The following is a 17,685-nucleotide window of genomic DNA, read 5'->3' as shown; positions in this document are numbered from 1 at the left end:
CACGGTCAAGCGAGAGATGGGTGATGGCGGCGGACTACCAGGCAGCATCCCTGCCCAATGGCGTGCCAGGATGCGCCCCCTTTGACTTCTCGATCGGCGCCACCCGTCCCCGACCCTGCCCCCGTGGCGGACCGCGGACGTGAGGCGAGGAGCTGGGGATCACCGTCCCGATCCCTCGCCGAACGGCGCCCGGGCTTTCCGTGTCTGCCGCCGGCTCCTCGTCCTCTGTGCCGGCTGCCCAGTTGCTCGGGATCCCTCTCGGTGCGCACGGGCTGCCCGGCTGCCTTCCCTCCCTCTCTCCCGCCCTCGTTCGGTCCCCCTTTGCGCTCGCCTGGGACGCTCTTCTGCCTCCGCCTCCCGATGGGACACCGGGGTCCCCGGTCTGCAGCATCCCAGCCCTCCACGAGGGAACTTGGCGGCGGCGGCGAGCGCTTGGAAGCGCGCTGCGTCCCTGTCCCCGCTCGCGGCCAATCCGAGAGGGGGTTTACCCCGTCCTCTGGCCCCATTGGCTCCCCACGCCCCGTATCAGCAACTAGGCGGCGAGGCGGCGGCGGAGGGCGGGAGGGGACCCGGCGGAGCGCCCGTCCCCGGGGCTGATTCCAGCTGTGGCGGCTCCCTCGCCCTGGCTCTAGCCCTTTCTCACTGCTCCCTCCCGTGGCCAATGAGGAGGGGCCGAGGGGCCGAAGGCGGTGGCGGATTGGGCGACGCGGCGGCTGCGGGGCGGAGCTCCGGCTTGAAGTTGGAGTGAGGGATCCAGCTGTGAGGTGCGCGGAGCTCCCAGCTTCTCGCTCGCTTTTCCCGTCCGACGGAAGCAGCGGCGAGGAGGAGCATCCCTCGTTCTGCAGCTCCAGCTCCGCGCGCTTCTTCGGCTCTTCGCCCTCGCCGCCAAACCCGCCCCACCCTCTTTCTTTCTGACAGCCCCCCTCCCCACGCAGGGCCGAGGAGCCCAGCCCCCCCGGACGCCCCATCTTCTCTGCCCCCACCAGGGTTCCCGCAGGTGCTGACGCCGCGAAGATGAGGCGCTGGCGGGGCAGCAGCGGAGCCTCTGAATTCCGCCGGGCCGTCTGAATCCGGCGCCCCTTCTCCCCGCTCGCCCGGGGGATGCGCCGCGGAGTTGGCGGCGAGCGGAGGAGCGCGCCAGGGAAACGGGCGCTCGGATTCCGTCCTGCTCGTTAATCCGAGACCTCCCGGCTTCTTCCCGGCTGGCTCGGGATTTTAGAGGAGAGGAGGAAGAAGGCACCCAAGTGACGAGGAGCTCCCGCGCCGGCTCTGGTCTCGATCCCGATGGGGAGAGCGGGACTGACGCCACCGCCCGGGCGGGAGCGGACGACCCCTGGCCGGTGCTGCTGAAGCCCCCTTCCCGCCCGATCCGCCCCGTCCCCCGCCCCGCTCATGGCCAGCGCCTTCTCGCCCTCTCCGGGGCCAGCGGCGCCTGCTACCGCCTGAGAGCCGCCTCCGCCTCCCTCGCCCTGCCTGCCTGCCTGCTTGCCTCCCCCCGGGGGGCGCCCCTTCTCCTGCCACTTCGTCGGACCCGGGTCGGTTGGCCCGAGAATGGACGAGGATGTAGCCCGAGGAGGAGCCGAGGAGGAGCAGGAGGATCCCGCCGAGGACAACCTCTCCAAGACCTTCGTGCGCCTGAACGATCTCTCCGGAGATGGAGGTCGCTCGGGCCCGGGGGACAAGGAGAAGGACCCGGGCAGCGGCGACTCGGAGGGCGAAGCGCTCCCTTACCCGGCCCTGGCACCCGTCGTCTTCTTCTACCTGAGCCAGCACAGCCGCCCCAGGAGCTGGTGCCTGCGGATCGTCTGCAACCCATATCCTTTCCCCCGCCCGCCCCCCCCCCCACGAGCTGGCAGCAGGGCAGGTGGCGGCGGCCGCTCCCGCCGCTGCCAAGGTAACCCCTGCAGCAGCGCGGCCCCTCCGCCTCACCCCACCCCGCGGCTTCTAAGGTAAGAGAACTTTTCCGCCGTCCCACCAACACAAGGAGTGATGCCTCGCCTGGGGAAGTTGCAGGGAAGACCCTGGCAGCAACTGCGCACAAGTTCTTCCAGGTGGTTAAAAACGAGCCGGGCGTGGGGGGCAGCGCAACTATTGAAAGAGGGCGAAGCGATTTGTGTGTCCACATGTGTCTCTCCATCGCTCTCCCCGGGGGGGGGGAGACAGGCTCAAAGCCCAAGGGAGATCGGCAGCGCCCCCTTCTCTCTCGCTCGCTCTCGCTCCCCCCCCCTCAGGCGCTTTACCTCTTTCTTTCTTTTCTCTCTCTCTCTCTCTCCCCCCCCCCCCCCAAACAAATCCCATTTCCAAACTTTGACGCGTTTTGTACCGGGCCAGCAGAGGACGGGCGAGTGTGCGTGTGGTGCTAGTGGAGGTCTCCGTCTCTGCGTCTCCCTCGCACGTCTGTCTCCAATTCATGTCTTGGAAGTTTTTCCAGAATCTGTTGAGGGGGTTTCTCAATGTTTCCTGCCCTACTAGGCAGGGATTTCTCTCTCTCGGGCTGAAGTCATAACATGAGATTCCAGAAAAGAACTAGAAAATGGAAACAAGATGTAATTCTCGACGGGAGGGAAGAACGAGGGAAGGAAACAGAGTCTCTCTCTCTCTCTCTCTCTCTCTCTCTCTCTCTCTCTCTCTCTCTCTCTCTTTCTCTCAAGCGCGCTCGCCCTCCGAGACGGATTTGCTCTGATTCCCTCTCGCCTCTCTCCCTCCCCTCCCCGCGCCCGCGTTTCTTTCTCATCTTTTAGCTGAGGAGATGAGATGGAATAAAACTTAACGTGGATAATCCTGGATTGGTTTGATACAAAAACTCGCCATCTAAAGGTCCTTCTACACAGAAAGCTGGGCTAGCGGTGGCTGCAATGATACCATGATCGATGGGGGGTTTGGGAAAGCGGCATACAGCTCTAAGAGAAGTTTAAAGCGAGGTTTTGGTTTTTTTCCTTTTAAAAACCAACCAACCAAACCTTCTGTTCGTTTTTGCTGGGCAGTTCTGATTCAAATACTTGTACGATTTCTAAGGAAAGACGCACACACATGCACACACACACACACCCGCCAGAAACAGAGCTCAGGAAACCCACTGGCATGTATGAATGCAATGCATCTATTTATTTATACACCAAATCTACACCACACCACCCCTACCCCCAAATTTCAAACCCAGACATAACAATGTGTCCGGAGCGCCAATGTATTAAACAAAAGTTAGCATTTTCCAGACGCTTTTCTTTTCACTTAACTGTGGCGGGATGTAGAAAAAGGGTAGGTAAATAAAATCTTTAATAATTTCCCTTGCCTTAATAACCAGGCAGTTTTGGTGGAGTGGAAAGGGGTGTTTCTTAAAAAGTCTCTCTCTCTCTCTCTCTCTCTCTCTCTGTGTGTGTGTGTGTGTGTGTGTGTGTGTGTGCAAATTGGACTATAAGGGAGTTTAGGGAGGCAGAAACCTCTCCATTTCCACTGCAGTGACAAGTGAATGCGTTTCTGTTTTAAAATATAATTATTGTATTTGCATGAGAAAAAGAGAGAGTGTGTGTGTTTCTTTCTAGCAAACACACACACACACACACAAAGCTGTCCTAGCAGCAGTGCTTTTCACACCCATCCTGTTTATGATATGATATATAGTTACAATTGAGAGCACACAGACACACACCAACATTTGTGGCAGGCTCTTAAGGAGAGAAAGCAGTTTGGAATGTAACCTTGGATCTGATGTACATAAGAGAGGAGGGAGAAAGCCAATTAAATGGGAAGGGAGGGGAACGCTTCCTGCTGTAGGCCCCCCCACCCTCTCCTGCATAAGCCCACTGACCTGAATGGGAGTGCTATTACACAGCTCCTGTTCACTTCGAAGAGAGACTTCCTACTGGATTGGGTCCATGATTTCTGTCTACCCAGTGGTGGCAGCAGCAGCAGAGAGCTCACTTACCAGTTCAAATGCAATCCTGAGCCAGCAGCGGGAGTGAAATCTTAAACACTGATTCAGGAAAAGAGAGACAGGAATGTCGCTTGCCCATTCTGTTATTGCTTAAAGGCTGTGAGGATCCTTCCATGGAATTCCTTATGGGTTGCTTTTCTCCACTCTCTGACTCCTTTTTATAAACTTATGGACCACTCAAGGGCCAATCCATACAATTGAATGCCCTGGGGGTGGGAGGGGGCACAATCCTACAGGGAACACCAAATAGCTAGCTGCCAGCCATTTTGCCCAACAAGGAACACTTAGCCACATCGAAATTACAATCTGAACCTATGTTAATTATCAGAATTTCTTTGAAGTATCTTGACAAGTGTACTTTTGTGATTCCAAAGCTGATTATGATTTATTAGAGACCCGTAATCCCATCGTAGTTGTGCTCCTGAGGTTCCTTTGTTGGAAGCCATGAAGCCAGTAGGTAGATTGATGATTATGACACTAGATAAATTAAGCTTGAGAGTTAAGCAAGTTTGAAACTGGGGTACATTTGTCATGTAGACATACCCCAGGTATAGTTGCTAGAGTGAGGCAAACGTCCCATCTATCCATAGATCTTTTGGGAAGTGCGGCCATAAATCCAGACATATGAGGCTCCAGACCTGTGGAAATCGGGAGCATACCTGGAGCTAGCCTGGGATCCATAGGTGATTTTGGGCACAATCCTATGCATGTTTACACAGAGAGAAAAATCCCACAACTCCCAATATGTTGAGTTGTAGAACTTTTAGGGGGTGGGATCTAAACTTGCCTAGGATTGTTCCCAAAATGGATTTGTTTCCCAAAGTCACAGAAGGCAACAAAAGTAGTTCCAATAAATGGGAGGTCTGACTTGGAGCTGAATTTGAGCTGGAGCTCAACAGGCCTTAGCCATGGGACTTGTCTTCCCCAGGGACATAGTGCATTTTCATAAAAGAAGAGATTGCCTTTGAGGATGCACATACTGCCTTTCCTTCACCAATAAATAGACACACAAAAGTGGTCCAACAGGGATTAGAGGAAGGGCTTCCAGGTTAAAGGGAATAACTCCCTGGCAGTTGAACCCCATAATCTCCCCCTTCAGAAGTAACTTAAGTATACTACTGGCCTGGGTTAGATGGCAAGACGTCTAGGCCATCTGGCCCCTACAATTTCAGCCTTGTTCCATTTCACTTGTATTTGATGTAATTTGTATTCCGTTTCACTTGCCTTTGAGGCTACTAGGAGGTCAGTGAGGGAATACAAGATGCCCCAAATCCAGTATCAGAAAGCAATGTTTTGGATAACAACAACCCCTGCCAGTCACACACACACACACACCCCATGCACACACAAGTGTTAATTACTCAAGGTCTACTGCAAGAAATGCAGGTTTTTGGATTTAGGGTTTGTAGTATGCATTTTTTAAACAATGTTTTTAAATATTTTGTCTGGCTATAACAATGCTTCTCTTCTGATCAGGGCAAGTTGCTTCGCGAGAAAAGCCATCAAATCTGAGCAACTGACTATATCGCAACAACCACTTTTTTCTGCTTCAAATGAAAGTTTAGTTTGGGGGTTTTCATATAGAATCAAATAGAATGTGGGCCTTTCTAAACATAACAGGCAGCTGCTCACCCATTTTAAATCTTCAACACAGAGAGAACAGGGGGTGCCGGTGGCCGGCAGGGAAACACTTGAACAGAAATTGAAAAGTAGCAACTCTAAACACACACTTATGAACAGGGCAATTCCAAGCCATTTTGCTGCCTGAGGAAGAGCAGCAAACACACACACACACACACACACACACACCATCCATCAAGGTGCACATCACCTTGATCAAGTTGTCTGGGCAACTGAAGCAGACAAGCCAACAAGTGTTTTTCCATCTCCCTGGCAGTAAGAATACAATAGCAGTAAATAACAAAAACACACGTTGCTGCATTTTCATGTCACCCCAAATCAGTTTCCTGGTGTGGCTGCCTCGCTCTGCCCAAATGTAGTGCCATGCCAGCCCTGTTTATAAATATGCGAGTAACTCTTACGGACTTCATTTGTGTGTACGTCTAGGATGGAGGCCTAGGGTTGCTGGAGAATTCTGCAATGGTTTCAAATGAATACGGATTTTTATGAATCCATCCTTTTTCCAATGGTCTGGACCAGCCCTACTATTAGGCAGAATGAAGCTGCTGCCTCCGAGGTGGGGTGGGTGGGTGGGTAATGGAGGACCGAACAGTGTGCGCCAATTGGCCAGGCCTGTGCCCCCTAAACTAGGCTGTGACCCTCAGGTGTGGTGGCGACATCGCCATCATCAGTGCTGAAGTAAGCTTTGCCAGTCCAGCTGGCTTTTATACATGGAACGGGTGTTCATATGTGTGCCATCTGGTCCTCCACCTCAGGCAGCAAAATGTCTTGAGCAGACCTGGGTTAGAGTTGGTGTCTCTAACCCAGTAGTCTAATTCCAGCAATGGGATGTCCAGAAAAGTGTTCTGTTTGTGTGTCCCTGGTCGGCAGCTGGCTGGCCACTGTGTGAACAGAGTGCTGGATTAGATGGACCCTTGGTCTGATCCAGCAGGGCTCTTCTTCTATACCGCCCAGAGAGCTCTGGCTATTGGGTGGTATAGAAATGTAATAAATAAATAAATAAATGTTCTAAGATTATGACATTCATTGGTTGTTGCCGGTCCCCAGAATCCGACACTGATGAAAGTGTGGAAGGGTGTATTTCTCGCTACCAGAATTAGTTGCTCTTGCAAGAGCTATCCTGCATGAGTTTATCTTTTAAAAAAGTCAATTGTCCAAGATGAATTGTGACACTGAATTTGAGAAGTTTAACATGCATTGATGAAGGACCTCTTTCTACCTCCAATATGCTTCATTGATCCCCACTCTTATGCTTTTCCTCTGTTCACTTTCTCCATGTTGTAAACCTCATTACATCCCTCTCAGTTGCCTTCCCCCGCCCTAAGTCGAACAGTTGTTGTTGACAGTAAATAATAAGGCTATTCTTTTTTATGCAATTATTTATAAATAATGATCTTCCAACATCCTTCCTTTTTTTAGTGATCTCAAACAGGTGTTCATATCTCTGAAACATGCAGGCATTTTGTGTCATCATACCTGATGATAATTTCAATGGTAGAATTTGTTAAATTCCAAAGCACAGGGTTCTGGTAGAGATTTTAGACTTGAATCTTTGTTTATATCCCATTTCAGCTGTGGATTCAGTGATATATACTTTGAGGTTTAGGCGCTGCATTTTAATGTTTCTGTAAAATGGGAATAATAATAATGTTCTTCATGGATTCCTCTGAAGCTGGATGAACCAACAAATTCAAAGCACTGTACACATGCTGTAGAACAGTCCCCTGAAATCCCTGTACACAGGGAAATGACAGGGAAACTGCAGATTATTATTATTATTATTATTATTAATAATAATAATAATAATAATAATAATAATAATTTTATTTGTTAACCACCTCTCCCTCTGGATCGAGGCAGGGTACAACACAAATACAAATGCCATAAAATACATATAACTAATTAAAACATTTAAAACTAAAACATTATTAAAAGCAGCAAATTATTAAAAAGGCGTCTTAAAATTCAACTGGGTAGGCATGCCGAAATAGATCAGTCTTTATAGCTTTCTTAAATGCTAAAAGACTGTTAAGTTGATGAATCTCCTCTGGCAGGCCATTCCACAGTCTGGGAGCAGCAGAAGAGAAGGTCCTCTGGGTAATACTTGTCAGCCTAACTTTGACTGAAGTAGATTCTTCCCAGAGGACCTGAGTGTGCGGGGCGAATTGTACGGGAGAAGGCGATCCCGCAGGTAGCCTGGACCCAAACCATGTAGGGCTTTAAAGGTGATAACCAACACTTTATACTTCACCTGGAAACTAATTGGCAGCCAGTGAAGAGATTTTAAAACTGGTGTAATGTGGTCACCCCTAGATGTACCGGTGATCAGCCTGGCTAAGGCAATGATATGGCCGGTAATGCCATAAGCTCCCTATACCATTTGGAGCCAGGCTATTGGAAAGGTTACCTTCTCCCTTATGAGCCTGCCTAGGTTTTAATATCCTCAGGAGAAGCCTTTCTCTTTGCTCCACCATTATCAGAGGCACTTTTGGTGGGAATGTAAGAGGCCTTCTTCATGGCTGCTCCTAGATTTTGGAACTCCCTAAGTGAGGCAAGGCTAGCTCCATCTTTATCGTCCTTCCACAGGCAAAGCCAAGCCATTTTTATTAGTCAAACTTTTGGCTATGAAGTTTAATTGGTGAGTGCTGTGTTGTTTTTAACGGATGTATTGTTAATGCGCTTTTAACTGGTGTGTTTTATTGATGGGGTTATGTTTTAATTCTGCTCCATTTTATCTGTACTTTATCACTGTTTGCGATGTTGAACATTATTATTAGGAGGAATATAAATTAAACAAACAAATCCTGAGAACTAGAGTGCAGCCGATTGATTCCAATGGAACATACATCCAAGTAAAGCTGCAATCCTTAAGCCTGCTTATTTGGAAGTAAGCCAGGTTGAAATGAATAGAACATGCATCTAAGTAGACATGTTTAGGCTCAGGCTGTAAGCATGTTTAGGATTACAGGCTAGGCCGTTTTCAAATTGAGCTGAATACACCACACTAGCCTCACTATCTCTTTTTCATGCCCATCATCTAGTTGCTCTGCTCAGGATAGATGCTTCTTGTTGTAACTAATAAGTGTCCCCAGAAAGAAGTCAACAAAGCAAAACCAGTTACATTTTTGTCCTTGGGAAATTCATGTTCTTTAAAAAGTCTCCTGCTGGGCACCTGCAGGCACTGGTTCAAAGAAAGGCAGGCACTAATCATAGTCTGGAAAGCCAGAAATTCCGCTAGGTAGTTGCTTCTCGGTAAGGAACAGAGAGCAGAATCAAGAGGGAACCACAGGACCATGCTGGGTAGAGGGAGATGTGCGGTGACCCTTTATCTGTGGTGAAGCAAAAGTTGTCCACAACATCACCAATGAGTACAGAAAGAGTTTAACATGTTAATTTTCTTGCCCCATGATGAGCAGGAGAGCTGCTCTTTTCTCCTCTGGGTATTGATCAGGGCTTGCTGAAAGATTTCAATAAATACCATTAAACCAGCTGGCATCACCCTTCCCTTGGCAAGTGCTTGACTCCTTTTTACTTTTAATTAATGATTGCTGTTGGGAGCTTGGATGTTTGCCTGTTTGTGTTCCCCCTCCCTCCGCTCCCCCCAGCTTCAATAGTCCACTTGTTCAGAACAGCGATTTGGTGCATTACAATGTTTAAGGTTCACGGTAATACACTGGTTGTTTCAATTTGTACTCTGCCCAACTGGCAAATGCCCTCAGGGTGCTTTACGATCATAAATACACATGTACCTTAATTCATTCCAGATTAGATCAGGACACTCCAGGTTTTCCAGTAGTCCCAGCTGACAGTGGTGCCATCAGGACAGGACTTTGAGGCAGCAGCAGCCCAGGGCCTCACTCAGTAGAATGAGCAGAAGGGTCCCCAAATGCAGCAGGGTTACCTGGTCACATTTGGAAGCACACATTATTACCATTGCAAGAAGGGCCCCACTCATAAAATCATGAAGTTCATAGTCTAAAATAATTTAACTGCACCACTGCTACCTGTTTGGATGAAGGGGAGAAAACCACACTTTAGGTGACATCTGATGGAGATGACAGACAGGCAAAGATGGGCAGTACCAAAATTGGCCAAAGATATTTTTTGCCTGAAGCGAAAGACAAGTTGGTGCCCCCATGACATGTACAGAAACCAACTGGACTGGATTTGCAGTTGAACCTTACTTCAGCATTGGCAATTGATAGCAATCCAAGGGCAGCAAGCTAGCTTATTATTATTATTATTATTATTTATTTATTTATTTATTTATTTATTTATATAGCACCATCAATGTACATGGTGCTGTACAGAGTAAAACAGTAAATAGCAAGACCCTGCCGCATAGGCTTACAATCTAATAAAATCATAGTAAAACAATAAGGAGGGGAAGAGAATGCGAACAGGTACAGGGTAGGGTAAGCAGGCACAGGGTAGGGTAAAACTAACAGTAGAAAGTAACAGTAGAAGTCTGCACAACATTAGGGGGCACAGGGCTGGCTGAGCAGCATACACAGCTCTGTCCTCTTCACTGCCATCACCTGCCCCTCAGCATCTGCTGCTGCCTGAGGAGAGTGCTTCACTCTGCATAACAGTAGGGCTGGCCCTGGGTAGCACTACAAGTACAGGAGATGCAGGAACCTTTTCACAGGTGGCTTTTTTCTTTGGTCAAAGGAAAGTGAGAAGTGGCTTAGAAAAAAAAAGTAAAAGGGGATCATCAGGGCAGTAGCTTGGTCCTTTTTGCTTCTCCACACCCCAACAGGCATCCTGCATGATCCGGGAGATAAGATGAAATGCCACAAAGGCTGTGGCACAGTACTTGCTGCACAGTACTTGCTGCATGACCAACCATGCAAAGGATTCTGGGGTCAGATTGCAGACGGCTTCATGGGTGCCCTGAACAGTGCTGCCATGTGGGCTGCTTGCATTTTAGCTCACCACTGGGCAGGATGATCATTCCAGCACTGATTGGCAAAAGATGACTCTTTTGCAAATGTGCACTCTGTGTGGGGCTCATGTATAACAGCATCTGTTTCTTTCCTATTATTTACCTTTTTCAACCTCCCCTCCCCAGTGCCCTTTATTAATTCAATTAATTTACTAGCTGTATTTGTCAGACGAGGACAGATTGCGGAAATGCACTGCTTCCCAATTTGGCAGGGCCTCCTTACCAGTGTGGGCTTTTGTCATATGGTAATAGAAATGATAAACTTTGCCATTTACTTGGGGGGTGTTGGAGTGTTCTGCCAATCCTGGGGCTGTGTCCTTGGCTTCCACTCTGTGTCCCCAAGCTAAGGAGAGGCTTCAAAACAAACCAAGTTTCCTCTTGGCTGGAGCAACCACATAGGGCAGGAGATGGGAAAACTCTACCAAAAGATCTCTACAAAGTGGGCTGCTATTTGGGTTGCCCTTGATTCTAAGGGTGGTGAGGGTAACACTGGGAAGAGATGGAAGGAAAATAACACTGGTTAACTCTTCAGCATAGAGGCTGTGAAGGTCCATTTTGAGAGTGCTTATCTTTAGTATTCTTTTCTTTCACAATTCAATGCCATGGGGCTTTGATGAAGCATGGTTGATGTTTGGCTGCCTGGAATAAGGTAATCGTTATATTCAGGAATGAGGAGAATAGCCTTGTTGCATCTTTTGATTCCCTTCCTTCTAAATCAAGAGAATCTCCTTAGAAGCCAACGATTTCTTCATTTGAATTTCCAGGCTGCATGTCTTAGAAAATATGAATGTGATCTGTTATCTACTCTTTCACATTATGCTAGAACTAGAGGCTGATCTGTAAAGATGTACTATTCTGTTCAAACCAAAAGGAAATATTTGATAGAGTGCATAGACAGTGCAGTGTGCATTCAGTATAGCACAACCAATATTAAAATTTGTATTAATTCATCCCAAACTCAATCCTCGGAACAAAGAGTTCAGAATACAATCTTGGGAATAATTTCCTCTGGGCCCTTAGGAAATGCCACAACCAAAGACAGAATGGATGGTGTGAGATGAACCCAATAAAATTTCCTTTGGGTTGTCCATGGGGTTTTCTCATGTTCAGGGTCATTTGACCTGCAAACTGAAGTCAACAAGGAATTTCTCACTTTTTTGTGCTGGATAAGGTAAAAGGGAGGGCCAAATCCCATTAAAAGTTTGCACATGGCCTAATTACACATTTGAAAGACTATCACAAAGGCTGACAATCTTCACTGACTAGAAGTCAAGGAAGTGAGAGTTCAAGACCCAGCAAAGGCTGACTTAGGGACATATGAGAATTTCGTTTTGCTTGCAAAACATGTGGGCATGCCTTGTTCAAAGCCCTAAATCCGACTGCAAGCATATGTCCACCAAAAATATTAGCAAATTTCTAGACATGTTCAATTTGCACAAATTTCCCTGTTTGATTTTGCCCAGATTTCCCTGTAGGCTGAATCAGCTGCACTTTAGTCCATGAAGGAAAGTTGTTGGAATTAGGAAATATGTGCAAATTTCATGTTCAGTTGCTGCTCAATTTACACAATCACAAACAGCACATGGTTTCCATGCAGGACATCCCAGAGCCCATTCCTGGAATATCCAGTTAAAAATATTCTCTGACAGCAAGGAGAAGATCTCTGCCTGAGACCTCCAGGAGCTGTTGTTTATTAATCAGTAGCACTGGGCTAGGAGCATCAATGGTATAACTCAAGACAAGGCAACTTTACCTGTTCAGTTAGATGCAGGTCAGGAAAATCAACTCTGAATGTCCACTCCTAGGTGTGTTGTCATGGCATGTTCATCAGGAGCCACAGTTTTAATTCAATCCTGTTGAGCCAATTTAGGGATTATGGAAGGACCAGTGTACTGCAAAGGAGAGGTGAAGTACTGATAGTGAGACATTGCTTGCTGAAGCTTACCTTGCATTTCCTTTGTCAAAATAACCACCTGCATAGACTCTGGCCAACAATATAAAATCATGGGGGTAGAGCTGTTGTGTGAATCATCTTATATCAAGGTGAAACAATTTGAGTGGCAAATGTAGTTGTTATGGGTAATTGCAATCTCCAGTAATTTCAATAATGGGTTGTTCAGTATTTTCCATTTTTCTTTCAACCTGATGAATGATGTGGTCATGATTGCAAAGCTAAGAGATATAAATAAATAAATAAATAAATAAATAAATAAATAAATAAAGGGCTATTGTAAGTCAGTACATTTGGAGCCCGTGGTTGCAGAGAGGAGGTTGAAAGCATGATGGCAGTGTATGCTAAATGCTCAGAAATCAGAAGAAGTGAGACAGTGACCTCCTTTGCGCAGGGGTCTTTTTACCCACCTCTTAAGGAAAGGATGAGTATAGTTCTGATTTATAGCACTCTAGAGAGCTTTTAGTCTGTTGATGCTTCAAAGTTATTGGCAGCGAGGAAACATTTCTGTTGTTGTTGACTGATTTCCAAAAGTGTATGGACCCTCCAAATTCAGTATGAGTTTTTGGTTTAAAAATATGTATGACATTAGCATTTTGCCATTGAAACTATAAGCAGATCTTAGGTTTCCATTTGAAAAGCAACAACTCCCATAATCTAAATTAGAAATAGTTTCTTTTGAGAATTATCCAGATCCCCTGATCCTCTTGATACCCTATAAGTCCACATAGTAGTTTGATATCCCCACCGGAGTTTCCTGTAGCATAAGCATATGCAAACACCATTCCAGTTCATCTGAACTGTTGATCGTCCAAAGGTTTTAGCCTTACTCCCAAGCCGGTTGGCTGTGTGTGTATTGGGATGCATAATCATTTCTTTTGACAGACATTAATAAACAGAGAAGTTATTTCAGAGATGTTACAAGGCATTTTCATGCTGGAGGCAGAAAATCAAAATGGCGCCCAGCATGATGTAATAATACTAATAAAAACAACACCGCTAATGTGATACCCCCATTTCTGCTACCTGGTGCAGTCCACTTCGTCCAGTTTCATGGTAGAGTCAGCCCTGTATTGCTCAGAAAGCTTTATGATGTGAAGTGTGAACTATCTGTAACTCTTGGCTAAGTTGTTGCAAAGAAATGGCATTCACACCTTGCAGGATTGAGGCCCTTGACTGAACTTGGAAACTGATCATGCTCTAGTGTCCAATTGTGCAACAGCCAGATTTGGAATGGTGGAGCCTAGCCAGTTTTGTTTTTAATGTTTAAGTTTAAATTGCCTTGAAAAAGCAGATAGTGAGTGCTGGATTCATTCCCTACAGCTGAAATATCACGGCTGACCTTGGAGAGGGTCAAGCAGCTGGGGTGTAAAACATTGACTGCCTCAGCTCTATCCCAATGGCTGACCCAATGCTTGGGCTTCCCTTTTATCATAGACACTGCTTCTGTAACATGATCCACAAGGGATTGACGAACTGCTCAGTCATAGATGGACATGCCAGAATGCACTGTGATAGAGGATAACAGCCACTGGCCTGCTTCTGTCTCTAGCTTGTTTTCTGAGTAAGCAAGAGGATTGCTAGCGTAAGAGCTGTAATTATTTGTTCTTCTGGAATCCGTAGGGAAATTCATCACTGTGGATTTCCATAGTGACACCTGATGATTTGACTTTGAGCAAACTTTTCAGTGGGTTTGACAGTGTATAATGGCATCTCTAACGTTGCAACTCTCAAATACGGCATAAAAACTCTGGATCTCATTTCCCGGCAACATTATTCCATGTGTACTATGATGGTAGGTTGGATTAGTACAGCCACAATGCAGCACAAATTACCTCATGCCTGTGCTTTGGTGTCTCATGTGCCTCACAATCTTCTTACTTTTGTATTGCTGCAACAAACCCTATGTTCAAATCTTTGAACGCTGCACCCACAGGCTGTTCAAAATGGCACATTCACATTTCTAGACTTCAGCATTTTTTTGCCAGTGAAAAAGAAATGTCTTTCAGCATAGAAACATAGTTTGGCCATGTCACACAATGGGTAATGCGACACACCAGCCCTAATGAGAGCCAACACAATATTTTTATGTAGGATCCAGCAAAAATAAATAAATTGCAATCATTGGATTGGGTAAAACTGACAGTCAATGATAGATGCCATCTTAGCTTGCCAGCCAAATAACAGAGAGTCATCAGGAAGCTGGATCACTGGGCAGACCCATCTTTTTGAAACCCCCTGCTTCTGGGAAACCAACTTTTGGCAGATCACAATATAAACTTTAAGCTCACATTTTTGAAAACTCCCAAACTTTAAAAATGGAAAGCTGCTTAAAGGGTTGAACTTTAGACCAGGGTGGGACAACATGTGGCCTTTTTTGCATGTACACCCCCACCGTTGAATTGGCTGTGGTGGTAATGGCAAAAAAAGCTGGGGGTGATTTTACTTCAAAACAAGGGATGTGGAAAGCAAAATCTCTGGGTTTTTTGCCCCTGCTGCTCCACTGAATGTTAGTGACATGGCTGCAAGGGGCAGCCTTTAGTCAGTTCTCAGGTGAGGGGCTATGTCGTCCCCGCAACCCTGCAAGTGGCCTACACTTACTTTAGGCTGATCATTCATCAGAAGTCTTGGCTGCATGTGAACCAGATCCCAACTTGTTTTGGACTACAACTCCCATCACCCCAGCCAATAATCAAGGATAGTGGGAATTGTGGTTCAAAACATTAGGAGGGCAACATATTGGAAAAGGCTGAACTAAGGAAAAGGTGATTTCTATTACCCTTTGGGGGTGGATTGTTGCTTGTAGTACTTCGCTTCTCTCCTCTCCCCGTTTTTCCTTACTTCAACCCCCCCCCCTCTCCCCCTATTTCTTTTTAGGGGAAGGAAGGATGATTTTGGCTATAAGCTGTCCTGTGGGGATTGTTTTTAGGCATAGGATGGGGAATGTGAGAACTCATTTGGATGGGCATTTTGTAAACTGGAAATTACCGTATGAGATAAATACTACTTTTTGAAAACAGTTGTTGTTATGTTATTATTGGAAGAAAACTTTAGGGACAGAAAAACAGAGAGAGAACCATATTACTAACTGTGAAGCATAGTGATCAGGTAACATGTAATGAGAATAATTTGATACAGCTATAGCTAGCACTGACCTTGCAAAAAACATGCATGCTTCTTTCTGGTGTGTGTGTGTGTGTGTGTGTGTGTGTGTGTGTGTGTGTGATGTTCTTACAAGCTCCATGTCTGTAAGAGTCAAGCTGAACAGGTATGAGCTGCCGGGAGTACTGTTGCTTCTTGAGGAGTCCTTTACCAATTGCACTGGCAGCAAATTCAGCCTTTCACTGCTAGGATGATGTAACTGTTGTTGCCTACTAGAAGATGGAAAGAACAGAGCTTCTGGCCTAGAGAGCCAGGGCGGTATAGAGATTAGAGTAGCATCCCCCAATCTGATGCCTTCTGGATGTGTTGGCCACACTGGCTGGTGATGGGAGTTGTAGTCCAAAATATCTGGGGGGTACCAGATTGGGGTAGACGAGGTTTAGCGTGCCAGTTTAGGACTGGAGAGACCCTGGTTCATAATCCCTGCTCAGCCATGAAGTTCTCTGGGTGACCTCAGACCAGTTGCCACCTCTCAGCCTAAACTACCTCACAGGTCTGTTGTGAGGATAAAATCGGCAGGGGAGGACAGTGTATGATGCCTTGAGCTCACTGGAAGAAAGGCAGGATATACTTGTAAGAAATAAATACAATATATCAATGGGGGATGGGGTTGCTTCTTTTCCTGACAAAAGGCTCTCTGCCTTTAAAAGCAGTTATGATGGGTAGAAATTCAATAGTTAAGTAATTCTGCAGTTAGGGTCCAGTCTCCATTTTATGTCATGTCTCAAAAACAAAACAAAAGTCTGTAGTGCCTACTTTCTGTGCATCTTTCATCAGTCCTAGTTAATATTCACCTCAGTTTTCACCCTGAATGCTGTATACTCCACTTATATGATGCCTGCTTAATGTGCACAGATGCTTATACAAGATAAACATTATTAACAGCCACATACCATAAGAGGCAAATGTCTGCCTGTTTTCATTGAAAGGTTCAGAAATGACTCAGCCAATTCACATTGCCAGGTATCAACGGAAAGACTGTGGTGTACAGACAATACTTAAAAGGTTTAATTTAACAAAGAGTTGCGTATGGAACTTGGCATTTCAATTCTAAGATCTTTCCAGACCACTTTACCAGCAGACTAGGAGTAGGCTGCCCAGTCCTTCTTTGACATCAGAGCAGCTAAACCAATAGCAATCACAGGAGCTGTGAAAGCTCCGCCTGCCCAGGTCCATCAGGGCATATTAGCTATACACAATCAGACAACACTCACAGCTCTTTGGGTCTTGGATAATTTCTTGGGGCTGAAACATAAATCTCTACTTTATCAAATCAAGAGCCTCGTGCTTTAAAGGCTTGGGTGAAAGTCACCAAAAAGAATCATAAGACCCTCTTTATATATTGGGTTAGATCTACTAGGATGACCATATTGAAAGGAAGACAGGGCTCCTTCTTCATCACAACAGTTAAAGCTGCAGGAGTTATCCTAGAGTGACCAGATACAAAAGAGGGCAGGGCTCCTGCAACTTTAACTGTGGTCATGAAGAGGGGATTTCACCGGTTGTTGCATGCATACAAATAACACCTGATGAGATGCCCTTTTCTCTACAACTTTTAAAGATACAGTAGCCTTGTCTTCCTTTTCCTATGGTCACCCTAATCTTGCAGGTATGCTCAGAGCTGGAATAGGATTCAGCTAGTGCTGAATCACAATGGCTGCCTCCCATTTTGCAAGCCCTTCTGTGATAGAGTGACCATAGGAAAAGGAGGACAGGGCTCCTGTGTCTTTAACTGTTGCATAGAAAAGGGCATTTCAGCAGGTGTCATTTGTATATGTGGAGAACCTGGTGAAATCCCCTCTTCATCTCAAGAGTTAAAGCTGCAGGAGCTATACTAGAGTGACCAGATTGAAAAGAGGGGAGGGCACCTGAAGCTTTAACTGTTGTGATGAAGAGGGAATTTCACCAGGTTCCCCATATATACAAATGACACCTGCTGAAATTTCCTTTTCAATACAACTGCTAAAGATACAGGAGCCTGTCTTCCTTTTCATATGGTCACCCTACTCTGTGCGGGAGTATTTGGGTGATTCTCCAGGTGTGTGTGTTAAA

At 46.4% G+C, this 17,685-nt stretch overlaps 1 protein-coding gene across 1 annotated transcript in view; it reads left to right on the top strand.

Annotated features, from left to right (window-relative positions):
* The first annotated feature begins 1,529 nt into the window (after positions 1-1,529).
* The window catches only part of CACNA1G (calcium voltage-gated channel subunit alpha1 G), a 392,734-nt gene continuing 376,578 nt past the window's right edge, over positions 1,530-17,685 (top strand). Inside the window, exon 1 of the mRNA XM_063120222.1 lies at positions 1,530-1,814. Coding sequence (XP_062976292.1) covers positions 1,552-1,814 — 263 coding nt within the window. The 5' untranslated portion in view covers positions 1,530-1,551. The remainder of the gene's footprint in view (positions 1,815-17,685) is intronic.

This window comes from Elgaria multicarinata, chromosome 3 (assembly GCF_023053635.1).
Source record: "Elgaria multicarinata webbii isolate HBS135686 ecotype San Diego chromosome 3, rElgMul1.1.pri, whole genome shotgun sequence".
Lineage (NCBI taxonomy): Eukaryota > Metazoa > Chordata > Lepidosauria > Squamata > Anguidae > Elgaria > Elgaria multicarinata.
The sequence above is the reverse complement of the archived record's forward strand: the minus strand, read 5'-3'. Positions and strand labels throughout refer to the sequence as shown.